The sequence below is a fragment of the Odocoileus virginianus genome, chromosome 17 (genome assembly GCF_023699985.2).
Source record: "Odocoileus virginianus isolate 20LAN1187 ecotype Illinois chromosome 17, Ovbor_1.2, whole genome shotgun sequence".
NCBI classification, from domain to species: Eukaryota; Metazoa; Chordata; class Mammalia; order Artiodactyla; family Cervidae; genus Odocoileus; species Odocoileus virginianus.
In genome coordinates, this window is record NC_069690.1 from 23,778,443 (window position 1) to 23,792,564 (window position 14,122).

The window sequence follows — 14,122 nt, forward strand, 5'->3', positions numbered from 1 at the left end:
CAGCTCCAGCCTGCTTTGTTCCCCCTTGGGACACCTCCTAGTCACCGTCTCAAACCCCTGCCTTGCTCCATCAGTTTCAGAAAGTGAAAACTGGTTTACCTTGTATGTGTGCTGCCCCAGGAGGCAGGGGAGTAGAGCAGGGAGGAGCAGAAAGACCCTAGCCTGGCTCTGCATCCCTGGGTGGCAGTCGCCTGTGTTCCCTGTGGTCGGAGCCCAGACGCCTTAAAGGCTGATGTGATATTAACCAAGAAGCGAGAGTGGCACATGGCATCCAGGAGACTTGATCTTTATTTTGTTTTCAGCCTGGTTGAGGGAGATCAGTGGTGTGGCCTGGAGGAAGCATGGAGATTCCAGCATGCCCCCAGGATCTGCCTGCCCTGCCCAGGGGCCCAGAGCCTTGGCAGGGGTATGGCTTTCTTCCACCTGTCCTTCCCGGAGCTGGATCTGAACTCAAGGCTGTCCCCAGGTTCTTGGTGTTCTTTCCTCATTATCCTCAGGTTCTTTAGCTAAAGAAAGAGCTGGAACTCAACTCCAGACAACAGATCAGGCCGGAAGTGAGGGCCTGAGCCAGCGGTGAGCACATAATGGACACACACTCTTTATGCACGCCATTGCTGCTGGGCTCTCTGCCCCTGCCTCCAGGTTTGAGACCCCCTACTCCTGTCCACCCTTGCCAGACACTGCCCCACCTTAAAACCCCTGGAAGGGGCAGCAGCCACTGGGGACACTGGAGACATGGGCGTGCTCTGAGTGGGCCGCCACCTGGAGCAGGGTCCCCTGGCCACAAGCTCTGGGGCTCTCTGTTGGTCCTTGCAGGTCTGGGGTTTGGGGCCTGGCCAGGTGGCTGAGCAGAGCGTGAGTTGTGACTCTGGCAGCTGCAGGGGTCCCTGAAGCCACCAGCCCCAACACATTGACCTCTGTGTCATCTGAGATGCCATGAAAGATGAGGGGACAGGCCCAGGCGCCAGCTGCAGACTCAGCCACCAGGTTGCTGAGTAGAACCCCGGTGCTTGGGGACAGGTGTCCAGAGCCAAAGGAGCTGTTGAGGGAGGAGGTGAGGAGGAGGACAGAGCCGCCGCTGTCCACGGTGGCCAGGACACTGCTCCTGGGGGCCACAGCAGCTTGCGGGAGTGCTGGGCAGGGCGCAGGGCTGGGCCCTGGGGACTGTAGAGATGCTTCCAGCAGCTCCAGCAGTTCTGGGCCAGCTGAGGGGCTGGGGGTGGTGAACAGGATGCCCTGGGGCACAGGTAGCTGCAGGGCTGGCTCCAAGGTGGGCCTGGGCCCAACTGAGGGGCCCTCCAACCCCAGGTCTTCGGCCAGCAGACTCAGCAGGGCATCCCCGGAGAGGTCTGGGGTGGGGGCCAGCGAGGCCTTGTGGAGCACAGCCGCCAGCTTGGTGTTGGTGACTCGGGTCCCGGGGCCCAGGGGTGTCCCGTTAGCATGGCAAAGTAGTGGACAGAGGCCCTTGGTGTCCTGGGCTGCCAGGGCACTGGCCAGGGATGTGTCCACCAGAAAGCCCTTTTGAGCCAGTGAGATGGGGCCCACCAGCAGGTGTGGCCAGGGCAGGCGGCCGAAGTGAGTGTGCAGCATGTGCAGGGCAGGCAGAGCTGAGGGCAGCCCCAGGCCGGGGGCCAGGGTCCTGGCTGGGCCCGATGTCAGGGCAGTGGAGTTGCCCGAGGAGCTGTTGTGGAAGAGGCCCCAGTACGTGGCACCTGGGAGGAGACAAAGGGGTCACACAGGGGTCAGGGGCACTCAGTAGTCCCAGGGGAAGGGTCACTGACTTAACCTGGGGTTAGTGGTTACTGACCAGGCCTGGAGATAGGGATCAGTAACCAGGCCTGGGGTCAAGATCACACTGATCTGGGATCAAGGGTCACAGCCTAGGGATGGGGCTACTGCCCAAGTCCTAGGTCCTGCTCACCAGCCAGCCTTGAGGTCAGGGCTGCTGACTGCCCGAGTTCCAGGTCACTGCTGAGGCCCAGGGTTGGGGTCGCTGTCTGGGGTTGTGGGTTACTGACCTAGCCCTGTGGTGTGAGGATGGACCACTGCCAGACACAAGGCTGCTCCAACTCCAGCGTCCACGATGTTGCCCCCAGCAACAAACAGCTCTTGACCCAGGCGGGAGCACTCAGCTGCAGTGAGAGAGGGGACTGTCTTGAGGTGGGGAGCTGGGACCAGTGATCCGCCCCCCCACCTTCTTTCCCTGAGCTACTCCTAGCACTGACCTGCTGGGCTGATGATGGCGCCGTGGTGGTACACGCCAGGCCTGTGGGAGTGCCCGCTGGCTGGAGGGGCCCCAGCGCCTAAGGCTCCTGGAGAGGCACCACTGCTGCAGAGTTGCCTCACGGCCAGGGAGAAGCCGACGGTCAGCAAGAGCAGGGTGGCCACCAGTTGGGCCCAGGCCCCGGGCAGACGGCCAGCCTTGTTCCTGCAGAAAGCAATGTCCTGAGCCAGGGCCAGGCAGGAGGACGCCCACAAACTCCTGGAGAACCCAGGGACTAATTCCCAAAAGGTTTGGTCTTGCTTGCAGGAGGAGGAAATGTTTGCCAAGGAGAAAGGTTCTCCTGGCAGAAGACACAGCCTTGTGAATGGAGACATGGAGATGGGAAGGAACTTGGGGAAAGTCTCTGGAGAAGAAGGGGTTGGACAGGTAGGGTCCAGCCAGTCCAGAGGGATGCCTGAGCGGGACTTGGAAGGCTCCAGGAGCCAGGCCCGGCCAGGTGTAGCCAGAACCAACCTGCCCAGCAGGTGCTTCCTGCACCAGGGGGTGGGGGCTGGGAGCCTTTGGCAGAACAGCCGGCAGGGCTGACTTGGTACAAATGTCCCTTCAGTCGCACAGACCTTGGATTGACTGGTATTGGCCAGGCCTGGGGCTGCAGCTCATGGGGGGGTCCCCACCTTCAACCAGAAGGTTCCTGGAACTGGCGGAGCAGAAAGTCGTCTGGCCCTCCTTAGAGGCTCCGGAGGGAGGGACTCTCCAGCCTCAGGCCTGAGTCACTGAGTGCCCAGACCCCTCCCTGACTCACCCAGAGGAGTCGTGGGGCCCGGAAGCATCTGGAATCAGCTGCTCCGAAATCTCCTCCTCTTCCTCCTCGGACTCCAAGCTCGGCTCCCAGACCCGCAGCTTCTGGTAGAGCACAGGCCCTGCTTCGGGTTCCATGGTCCCACGGTGCCTGCCTTCCTGCCTGCCGGTCTTCCAGGCTGAATCTCAGGAGGCGCTGCCCGGGCTGGTGGGTGGGAGGTGGAGGAGCCCTGGGGAAGGGTGGTGTGGAATCTAGAACAGGTCTGGGCAGGGCACGGGGCCAGGGAGGCTGTGTGTGAGCCTGCCCCATTAAGGCAGAGAGCCTGAGGGGCTCTCGTGGCAGGGGTCCTGGTTTAGGGGATGCAGGGGAGGAGGAGCCTGGTCCTGGGGCCACAGCCATAGGCCCTGAGACCCAGGACATCCGTGGGCCCCTCCCTTTAGAAGGAAGAAAAGTGAAAGCCGCTCAGTCATGTCCGAATCTGTGACCTCATGCACTATACAGTCCATGGAATTCTCCAGGCCAGAATACTGGACTGGGTAGCTGTTCCTTTCTCCAGGGGATCTTCCTGATCCAGGGATCAAACCCAGGTCTCCTGCATTGCAGGCGGATTCTTTACCAGCTGAGCCACTGGGGAAGCCCCCCTTTAGGGGGTGCAGCCTCTAAAGCTCTCCTGTTCAGGCTGTAATTTAGGGACAGGGGAGAGGACAGCAGTACATAGACTTGGATCAGGGCTCAGCATGTGACTAGGTTCCGGTATGGGGGGTGTCTGGTCTCTGACTGGGGTCAAGGCTCAGCCTGAGGCCACTCCAGGGATCTGGGCCTCCCTATTTGGGGAAGCAACTTGGGTGGTGAAGGTATCAGTACCTCCCTGGGCATGTCATGAACATCTTGTCCAGCAGGTGGCGCCATAGACTTCTTGGGGAGCCCCAGCCTGGAAACCAGGTGTTCCCAGACTCCTTCATTCTGGAGTTCACATCAAGGAGCTGTTTTCTGGCAAAGTTATCTAACTCCAAAGAGTGCTGCAGTCTCATTCCTTTTCCAGTCATCTTTCTCCTAACCACGCTCTACTATGAGGGCCTCAAGCCCCAAACCATCTGCCATACACCCTCGGCAGACTACCTGTCCTCCTCCTTCACATAACAAATCAAAGCCGACACAAAGACCCCCCCCCCCCCCATATCAACCCCCAGCTACAAACCCACCTTCACACGGCTCCAGTCGAAAAGCCATTCTCTGCCTCTGGTTCTGGCCCCGAGCCTTCCCACTTCCTGCCTCTTGCTTCCCCAGGGAGCTCACTCTCTCACTGACCCCTTCTCTCCTGTAGTTTCACATCTTCTCTACGGGATCCTTCTCAACATTTAAACAGGGTCCAGTCTCCAGAAACTCCCTTTGCTAGGTATGTGCCCAACAGTCACGTACTAGAATGTTCATAAGCGCACGAATTGAAACAGTCCCATATTTGAAAGCTCACACATCCATTATCAGGAGAGTGAGTGGTGTGGTCACATAGGGGAGTACTCTGCAGTGGAGAGAATGAGGGCTCTACAACTGTATGCGATCATATAGATGGATCTTACAGGCACATGAGGACTGGAAGAAACCAAAGCAGAAAGCGCACATATTTGTTTCTGGTGTGGAGGTTTAAAGACCCTTCTCGGGGTGGAGGGGGCGTAGCCTGTCCACCTTGTCTTTTGGGCTTCCCTGGTAGCTCAGCTGGTAAAGAATCCGCCTGCAATGCGGGAGACCTGGGTTTGATCTCTGGGTTGGGAAGATCCCCTGGAGAAGGGAACGGTTAACCACTCCAGTATTCTGGCCTGGAGAATTCCATGGACTGTATACACCATGGGGTTGCAAAGAGTCAGACATGACTAAGCAATTTTCATGTGTAAATTACAACAGGTGAAACCAGCCTCTGCCATTACCAGTCAGCTGGAAGAGGCAGAGAGGGCATCTAGCATGCTTGGTGATATTCTGTTTCTCCATCTGAGGTTGGTTACATGGGTTCCTGATGGTGAAAGTGCATCTAGCTCTACATGTGACATGTGCACTTTTCTGGAGGTATATTGCATTTCAATAAAAAGCTTTGAGAAAGCTTGAGTATTTTCTCCATTAGAATCACAGCCACAGAAATCATCTTTTCATCTCATTTGACTCTCCAGCCATTCCTCTTTCTCTCAGCCTCTTCACAAGCAGGTGGAGTGGGTCTCTAACTGCTGTGTTGGGAGTTAGCGCTTCCCAGGTGGTGCTAGAGATGAAGAACCTGTCCGCCAATGCAGGAGATGTAAGAGACGAGAGTTCGATCCCTGGGTTGGGAAGATCCCCTGGAGGAGGGCATGGCTGCCCACTCAAGGATTCTTGCCTGGAGAATCCCATGGACAGAGGAGCCTGGTGGGCTACAGTCCTTGGGGTCGCAAAGAGTCAGACATGACTGAAGAGACTTAGTACGCATGCACAGGGGTTTGTTAAATCCTGATTGCCAGGCTCCATTCCCACAAGTTCTGATTTTGTAGGTCTGAGGTAGGGACCAGAAATTTGCCTTCTGAACTCCCAGGTGATGCTACTGCCGCCAGTCCTGAAATGAGCACCGATCTAAAAAAAAATACACCCGCTGTCGCCACTTCCTTGCCTATCTGCCCACCACAACCACCCTGCCACCCACTGCAAGCTGGTGTCCACCCCCAACCTGCCAGAAAAACCTTCAGTCTCTAGGTTTTGTGATTTCTTGGACCAATAACCCATCAACCAGCTGGAGATACCAGCATAGGGTGGCCAACTTTTTATTTTGCCAAGGGTTGAGTGAAGAGGTCACGATTATGATCTGAGCTCATTTCATAAAAATAATTTCACTTCCTGTTAAATACAACGTGGGAAGGTTGTAAGGTCAGAATGAAAGTCAGTCCTTTATTCCTAAGGAAAGGCAGCTGGGAACCCTGTGTATCTACTGTCCCGTCCTCAGCCTGGCCTCTGGGCTCCTGGCACTGGCTCCCTTAACCCAGCCAACATTCTTTGGTGCCTGTCCAGCCAATCTTCCTCTGTCCTTAGAACTATGCCCTGGAAAACTCTTTGGGACCAAGACCTCCACTGACTGGGTCTGGGGGACCTTTCCTGGGTGGTCTTTATCACTCCCACAGCTCTGGGCCTGGACAGTACTGCCCACACCCCCAGAGATGCTTATTACCTAAGCTTCAAGTAGATGCCAGACAGGCTCTGGGGATGAATGGTGGTCAGGACAATGGGCAAATGTTGCCAATCATTTCACTGGGAGTTGGGAGTGGAACTAGCTTCTGGAAACTAGGGTTTGGTCCTGTTTCTGCCACTGACTTGCTATGTGACTGCAGGCAAGTCATTTAACCTCTGGGTGTCTTGACTTCACTTCTGTAAATAGGATCCTCTGTGGGTCTGTCCTCCCAGGATTGTTGTGAGGATTTGACAAGGAAGTACATTTAAAGCATTTAGGCCAGTGCCTGGTACCCAGTAGACTTCAGTTCCTAGGACTCCTCTGGTGGTCCTGTGGTTGAGACTTCACCACTCAATGCAGGGTGCACAGGTTCAATCCCTGGTTGGGGAAGTAAGATCCCACATGTGGTGCAGTGAGGCCAGAAAATTAAAACAAAACAAAAGAAAAACATGAGTCCCTTCCTCTCTGTTCTATGGGCCTCTGTTGGGCTATAGTCTGCCAATCTGCAAGCCTCATAATTGACCAGCCACAAGACCAAGGAAAGAGCCCAGAGATGGCAACAAAAACATCAGTGATTTACTGGGTAGGGATCTTACAAGTCCGAAGCAAAGCCCTGGAACTGCACCCTACCGTGGACACCGGATGGGAAGCTGAACACAGCAACAGTCTTCACTATTCAAGGAAGAAGGTGACTACCATTTATAGAGGGAACTGACATCAGGTTGGCTCATCAGTTAACCAGGGAAATAAGTGGCTGGGGCAGGGGGCAAGAACATTATGATTAAGGGGACTGGATAGTCATGTGAGTAGGGTGTAGGTGAGGCAGAGACCAGACAAGCAGAGGATGAATAGAGAGCAAGAGAAGAGTCTTCTTGAGTGGCCTGACCGTTGAGGCCACCATTGATCTATAATGCTAAAATGATATGGATAAGCTTTACCTCGTCAGCTACACACACACACATGCACACATTCACACATATACCGGATGCCTCTAAGTGTGACGTGTAGGACTATAGATTCACTCATGCCCTCATCTATTTTTAAAAATTTTTAAATTAAAGTATAGATGACTTACAATATTATATCAATTTCAGGTGTACTACACAGTGATTCAATATTTTTAGTCATACTCCATTTAAAGTTATTGCAATGGCTATATTGACGACTTCATTCTCTTATCCTAAGAGGTCCCAACTTCATCCTAATGGTTCTATGCACTAGAATCACCTGTGAGCTTAAAAATAATATCCAGGCATGCCAATTAAATAAATCAAAATCTTTAGGTTGGAGATTCACCAGTTTTTAAAAGCTTTCCAGGTGTTTTTTAAAAGCTTTCCAGGTGTTTTCAATGTACAGCCAAGGTTGAGAACCTCTGTCTGATCTAGCCTGCTAGTTCAGGGATTTCTGCAACTAGAAAAATTTCCAGTGATTAAAAAAATATATGTACCAACAAGCTAATCCCTTCCCGTCCCCAGTCCCACATCAATGGAGTCAGCATCTCTGGAAGTGAACTCAGTCATCAGAATAGTTTTTCAAGCTCCACAGGTGGGCTTCCCTGGTGGTCCAGTGGTTGAGTGTCCACCTTGCAATGAAGGGGACTGCGGTTCCCTTCCTGGTCTAGGAAGATCCCACATGCCATGGAGCAACTAGGCCTGAGTGTCAAAACCACTGAAGCCTGCATGCTCTTGGGCCTGTGAGCCACAACTACTGAGCCTGCGTGCTGCAACTATTGAAGCCCTGAAGCCTAGAGCCCATGCTCTGCAACAAAAGCCGCCGCCTCAATAAGCACTGCAACCAGAGAGTAGCCCCAGCTTTAGTGGCTGAAACTAAAGAAAGCCTGCATGCGGCAGCAAAGACCCAGTGCAGACGAAAAACTAGTTAAATAAATGAAAAATTTAAAAGAGATTCTTAAACTCCCTAGTAGATGCTAGTGGGTGGTCAGATTTGAGAACTGCTTCTTCTACTAATAGGTGCATTTATCAGGCATTCACTGGGTGCCTTTTTGCTGAGAGAGGGCAGTGAGGAGCCTGGAAACAGCCAAAGGTGGGTTGTCCTCCAGCACTCCTGGTTGCTCCTGCAAAAGGGGCAAAGAAGGATATGGGCCCAACAGCCAGCTTTTTTCCAGTCCCCTCTAGCTGACTTTCCTGCTCACCATCTCTGGCTCAGACCTGCCGTGACTGTGCATACTCATGCATGCATGACCTTATAATTGGACCCTGGGACATACTGAGATTCGACTCTAATTATAAACTTGGAGGCAATGACGTGTGGTAGGGGTGAAAGAATTGGCTTTTCCTTGCAAAATGACTGTGATATAATCAGAATATTGGTATTTAAAAAATTACAAAAAGAAGCCAAAGTGATTCCAGTTGCAGATAGCACCAAAAAGGGTTTTTGAGCAAGTCAGGAACAGCCTCAATAGATAGTGTGCATGTGGTCAGTCACATCTGACTCTGCAATCCCATAGACTATAGCCGCCAGGCTGCTCTGTCCATGGGATTCTTCAGGCAAGAGTACTGGAGTGGGTTGTCATTTCCTGCTCCAGGGGATCTTCCTGACCCAGGGATCAAACCTGCATGTCCTACGTCTCCTGCATCGTCAGGTGGATTCTTTACCACTGGGCCACCCAGAGGAGGCAATATTAGAATGGGTGAGCCTAGCCCACTTGTGTGCCCTTTTCCACAGCGGAAGAGTGCGTCTGAGAGCCAGAAATAGAATTGGGGAACTTCAGCTCCAGTCAGAAGTCATTACGTGGTCAGTGTCTTTTCTGAATATTCCTAATCAGAAAGCCTGAATCAGGAAGCAACTCTGTTATCCCTTCCTGGCAGCATCTAGTTCTGTAATTAACCAGATTAAACTGCTTTCATCTCTGTAAAAAGTGTTCCAGTTGCCTGTGGGTGCCAGTCTTCTCCTGCTGCTGAGAACCCCATTTATCTTTGATGTTACTTCCGGTAGTGGGTCTGTCAAGTTTTAGGCTGCCTCCTCTCTCTACTACTTCTTGCTAATAGCATCCAGATTTTTTCTGCTGGAGAATTATTCCTCCCCACCCCATGATGTGTGGATTTGTGTTGATCAAGGAAAAAAACCCAGGACCACAAGACAGCAGTAGCATACAACGAGTTGTGTGAGCGACTCCAGGACAGGACTGCAGTCAGGACAGGACTGCAGTCAGGGCAGGCTCCCCGTTGTGGGAGCCCTCCTGGGGCCACCCCCTGGAGAGGAGGAGGGCAAGGGGCCTCCCCAGGGAGAAGGCACTCTGAGAGGGGGTTTATGTGTCTAGATGAGTCCCTGGATCGGAGAATTCCAGAGAGGAGCAGTGGCTTGGGGCCTTTCATAGCTCTGGAGTTTGTCTTACCTATGGCCGGTAGATGTTGGGTGCAGTTTTACAGAGTGTGTAAATCAGGCAGATGCTAAGGGGCTGTAAATATGATTAGGGTTATATCTAAAGCAACTGGGTGTGTATAAATTTGAGTTTGGCTCCGGGCTGGGTGGGAGCAGTGACTTTCGAGCTAACAGATCCCAACCTGCTGTGAAATCAACACCACAGGGGCATTACACAATACAAGGGCATCTATAGCATAAAGAATCTGCCTGCAAAGCAGAGACTCCCTGCAATGCTGGAGGCACGGGTCCAGTCCCTAGGGTGGGAAGATCCCCTGGAGAAGGAAATGGCAATCCACTCCAGTATTCTTGCCTGGAAAGTCCCATGGACGGAGGAGCCTGGCGGGCTACAGTCCATGGGGTCTCAAGAGTCAGACACAACTTAGTGGCTGAACCACCATAGCCCTTTTATATGACAGCCTAGTAATATCAGGTGACTATCTCCCACCTCTCTCTCTCACTCCAGGAGGGGAGCAAGCAGACCTTTCCTCAACCCACCCTGCCGGTAATATAGCCAAGGCGCCATGTTTTCTGGGGTTAACAGTTGAGAGAGACAGAGAAACTAAAACCCTGCACCAGCTGAAACTGCCTGGAGCCAAGTGTGGGAGGGCTGTGGGGAGCTCTCTCTTCTTTCTCTTGGTGCAGCAGCTTCTGTTTTCCCTCTCGTTGCAAACTGGCTGTTTCCCATCCATGTGAGAGACAGCAGCTGTCAGTCACCCTCCAAAGCCTACATCTCCTTTATTCAAGAGAGCAGCCGAATGGAACTGAAATCTCCCAGGGCCAAGTGCAAATTCCTCAGGGGAGCGGGGCTCACTCCTGACCCACCCAAGTGGGCCAGGGATTGGAGAGGAGCAGGGCTGGGTGGTGTAAACATGGTGGTTCCAGCTGAACCGTATAGTCAAAGCCATGGTTTTTCCAGCAGCCATGTATGGATTGTTAGAGTTGGACCAGAAAGAAGGCTGAGCGCCAAAGAATTGATGCTTTCAAATTGTGGTGCTAGAGGAGACTCTTGAGAGTCCCTTGGACAGCAAGGAGATCAAACCAGTCAATTCTAAAGGAAATTAATCCAGAATATTCCTTGGAAGGGCTGATGTTGAAGCTCCAATACTTTGGCCACCTGATGAAAAGAGCTAACTCACTGGAAAAGACCCTGACGCTGGGGAAGTTTGAGGGCAGGAGGAGAAGGGGGCGACAAAGGATGAGATGGTTGGATGGTATCATTGACTCAATGGACATGAGTTTGAGCAAGCTCTTGGAGATAGCGAAGGACAGGAAAGCCTGGTGTTTATGGGGTCGCAAAGAGTCACACACGACTTAGCGATGACCACTACCACCACCACCCAGTAGCTAAACCTTTGAGGTTTCTCCAGAAGGTTCTGAGAAACATAAGGAAATTGTCAGACAGAGTGATTTACTACTGCCAAGGACTTATCTCTCAGAGACCCAGCATGTTTCACCCTATGCTGCTCACAAAATAATAGACCTCAAGGCCTCAAATACAGAGGATTTTACTATGGTATTGGGAGACCGAGAGAGAACAGAGTATGTGTCTGCTTGAGAAACAAGTGCTCCTTGATTTGGCTTGTAACTGATGGGTTAACCTCTGTTAATGTAATGCCATGCTTTCCTTAATTTTAATTGTCTCAATAAATTTGAGAGACGCTAACTCCCTCCATGAATGAGTCTTCGTACCTAATTGAGATGGTCCACTTAAGTGCCAATCATGATTTAAGGAATGCAGTGAGAAATAAATAGTTCATAAAGAAATTGTCTTCTTCTGGGATTTTCAGAACATGCCGAGGCCACAGTTTACCGAGGCTCAAACCAAGCCAGTATCTGGTGCTCTGTGATAATTTCATTACCTAATTTACGTGTAAAGGTAAACACAACAGTAGGTATGGATGAGATCTCATTATTTGGGTCTAGCACTCTGTCCCTTCCTTTCTGGGCTTCAGTTTTCCTGGATGTACAATGACTGAGTTGGACTAGGTACTTTTCAAAGTCTGCATTCATAGTGTCAGGGTTTATGACTTCCAGGACACGCTGATTTTTCAAGGACACGGGCCAAGACGAGAGAGATTAACATGGCATCTTACGATGGTGACTGTAGGCTCACGTGGAGAGCTTCCTTATTTTTGTCCCACCTCTCAGCTTCTTGGTCCTTGAGGCAGAATATGTACCAGCAGAGAACAGTGGTTAACAGTGGTTTAAAAACCTTTTTTTTTTTCTTTTAAATTTGTGCCATTCAGCCTATGGGATCTTAGTTCCCTGATCAGGAATTGAACCCATGCCCCCTGCAGTGGAAGCAAGCAGTCCCAACCACTGGATCGCCAGGGAAATCCCAATTTTCTTTCCTTAGCACATTCTGAGATAAGATAAGCATCTTTGAAAACTCAGCATCTACACTTCTTGACTTCTTTCTCCAATATCCTATTGAAATTGCCTTTGGCAAAGTGTCATTGGTGGCTGCCTAACTGCCAAGTCTAGATGATGCTTTTCCTTTCTTAGCTGACCCTGGAGTGTTTGACCCGCTGACTGCCTTGAAATATCCTCCTATTTCTCCTACTTCAGCATCCGTGATGCTGTGCTTTCCTGGCCTCCTTCAGCCCCTCGGATGTTCTATAAGAGATCTCCTTGTTGGCCTGGTTCTTCACTGAACCGGGAAGTGCTGGGGTTTGCTGGGGCTCAGGCCCAGACCACTTCTTTGAGCTCTGATGCCTTGGCATCCACCACTATCGCCTTTCTCCAGGTGTCTCCCAGCTTCTGGCTGCAGCTGGACTTTTCTGTTGACCACAAGGTCCTCATTCTCAACGTGTGAGCTCATCACCTTCTCTCTCCCACACCCACCCTCCTCCTCCCACATTCCCTCTCTGCAGAAGTAGCCAGGATTCACCCTGATACTCACACCAGAAACCAGGGAGCCATCCTCAGCTCCTTCCCCCTGCCCCCACCCTGTCCTGTATATTCAAGCAGCCACCAAGCCCCAGAGCTCCTAGACTACCCGGACTCTGTCCCTTCTCTGCCTGCTGCTCCTGGGACAAGCTCTGTATTAAGCCCCTGCTCAGGAGTTATCTCACCCCATCGCCCATGGGCCCTGGGAGGCAGGTATGCTTGGAAAACTTGAGCTGATGTCTGTGTGGCTCCAGAACACAAACCCTTAGCCATTGATTTGAATCTGTGGTAAGAACGTAATTTTTTTTCTTTTACTATTACTTGAGCATTAACAGTAAAATACTACAAATGATTACTAATTAGTCAGAAAACCAACAGCAAACTCACACTCTATTCACATTCATCAGAGAAAATAAAAGCCAGAAACACTTTTCACGTGGTAGTGCTGGGACAGTCTGGGACCTGGGATCCTTTGCTTCAGTGCTTGCACCTGGACACACCTCTCCTAGAGCAACAAGATACAAAGAAACTATTTGGGACTAAAAATAACTGCGTGCATGTGCAGCTGGGACAAATTCTGGACAAAAGAAAACCAAAAAAAAAAAAAAAGGAAATCCAAACCCAACTGCCACCTTTGAAGAGCCTGGAGCAAAAGCAGGATACTGAACATATGCACTGCACACATCACCTCCTAAGGGGCTGGCAAAACGCCTAAGCCACCCCTCCAGCCCAACCCCTGGGCATGCCCCTACCCTCACCCCACATAAGGAATAAGTTTGCTGTCCCCTCCACATTTGGAAGCGAGCTTGTTTGTCTTCGCTCCCCCTGTTGCAGCAGAGACCCCAATAAAGCCTTGCCAGAATTTCTTGTTTGGCCCCTGGGGTCAATTTCTATTGATTGCTGTGTATGCGTGCTCAGTCGTATCGAACTCCTTGTGACTCCATGGACTGTGACCTGCTAGGCTCCTCTGTCGATAGGATTTCCCAGGCAAGAAAACTGGCGTGGGTTGCCATTTCCTTCTCCAGGGATCAAACCCACGTCTCTTTGCACCTACTCCTGCACTGGCAGGCGGGTTCTTTACCAGCTGAGCCACTGGGGATTGGTTGGGGAAGGTCAAGAACCCTGGTCTTGTTAGGTCAGTTAGGTAACTGTGCGCCAGGAAGGCCGGCTGGAAAAGCTTCTCTCTTTACTTCTCTCCCTCCTTCCCAGACTGACAATCTTGAGACTAAGTTTCCTGGGATCTGAATACCTGCCTAGCACCCTCTAGCTGAAACCAGCTCGCCCTTGCTTAAGGAAGGCAAGGGCACCTGGGACTTGTTTTTGCTGCCTAGTGCCACAGCACAAATCCCAATAGAGCCTTGCTTGAATTTCTCATCTGATCTTCATCAATTTGCATTGACTAAAGAGCCCAAGGACCCGAGTTGGTAAGACCATGAGCCCAGAAAGCAGCCACCTGGCTCACCCACTTCTCAACCAGTAACTTGTTAAGAGCAGAAGGGCCCCTTGGATCCCAGCCTTCCTCTTTATTTGGTTGCTGACACAGGTCCTTGGACTCTTTAACTGATGGAAATCAATAAGGATTATTCAGGCAAGGCTTTGCCAGGCTCTGACTCGAACCGCAGCAGCAGGGAGTGAAAACGAGCCCCAG

At 51.8% G+C, this 14,122-nt stretch overlaps 1 protein-coding gene across 1 annotated transcript; it reads right to left on the bottom strand.

The window, feature by feature from the left end:
• Positions 1–270: 270 nt before the first annotated feature.
• On the bottom strand, positions 271–3,533 carry GGT6 (gamma-glutamyltransferase 6). Its single transcript, XM_020882844.2, has 4 exons — positions 3,027–3,533; positions 2,226–2,428; positions 2,019–2,132; positions 271–1,712 (listed from the first exon to the last, which is right to left on the bottom strand). Exons 1-4 carry the CDS (start codon positions 3,158–3,160, stop codon positions 691–693), a joined length of 1,473 nt encoding a protein of 490 aa, XP_020738503.2. The 5' UTR covers positions 3,161–3,533; the 3' UTR covers positions 271–690.
• Between the last annotated feature and the right edge of the window lie 10,589 nt (positions 3,534–14,122).

Bases quoted from the DNA above. Each gene is read 5' to 3' on its own strand.
- GGT6 (XM_020882844.2), bottom strand. From the start codon at position 3,160: ATGGAACCCGAAGCAGGGCCTGTGCTCTACCAGAAGCTGCGGGTCTGG. The intron at 2,429-3,026 runs GTGAGTCAGGGA...TGCTTTCTGCAG, and splicing joins GGGCCCCACGACTCCTCTGG to GAACAAGGCTGGCCGTCTGC. The intron at 1,713-2,018 runs GTCAGTAACCCA...GTCTCCTCCCAG, and splicing joins TCCTCACACCACAGGGCTAG to GTGCCACGTACTGGGGCCTC.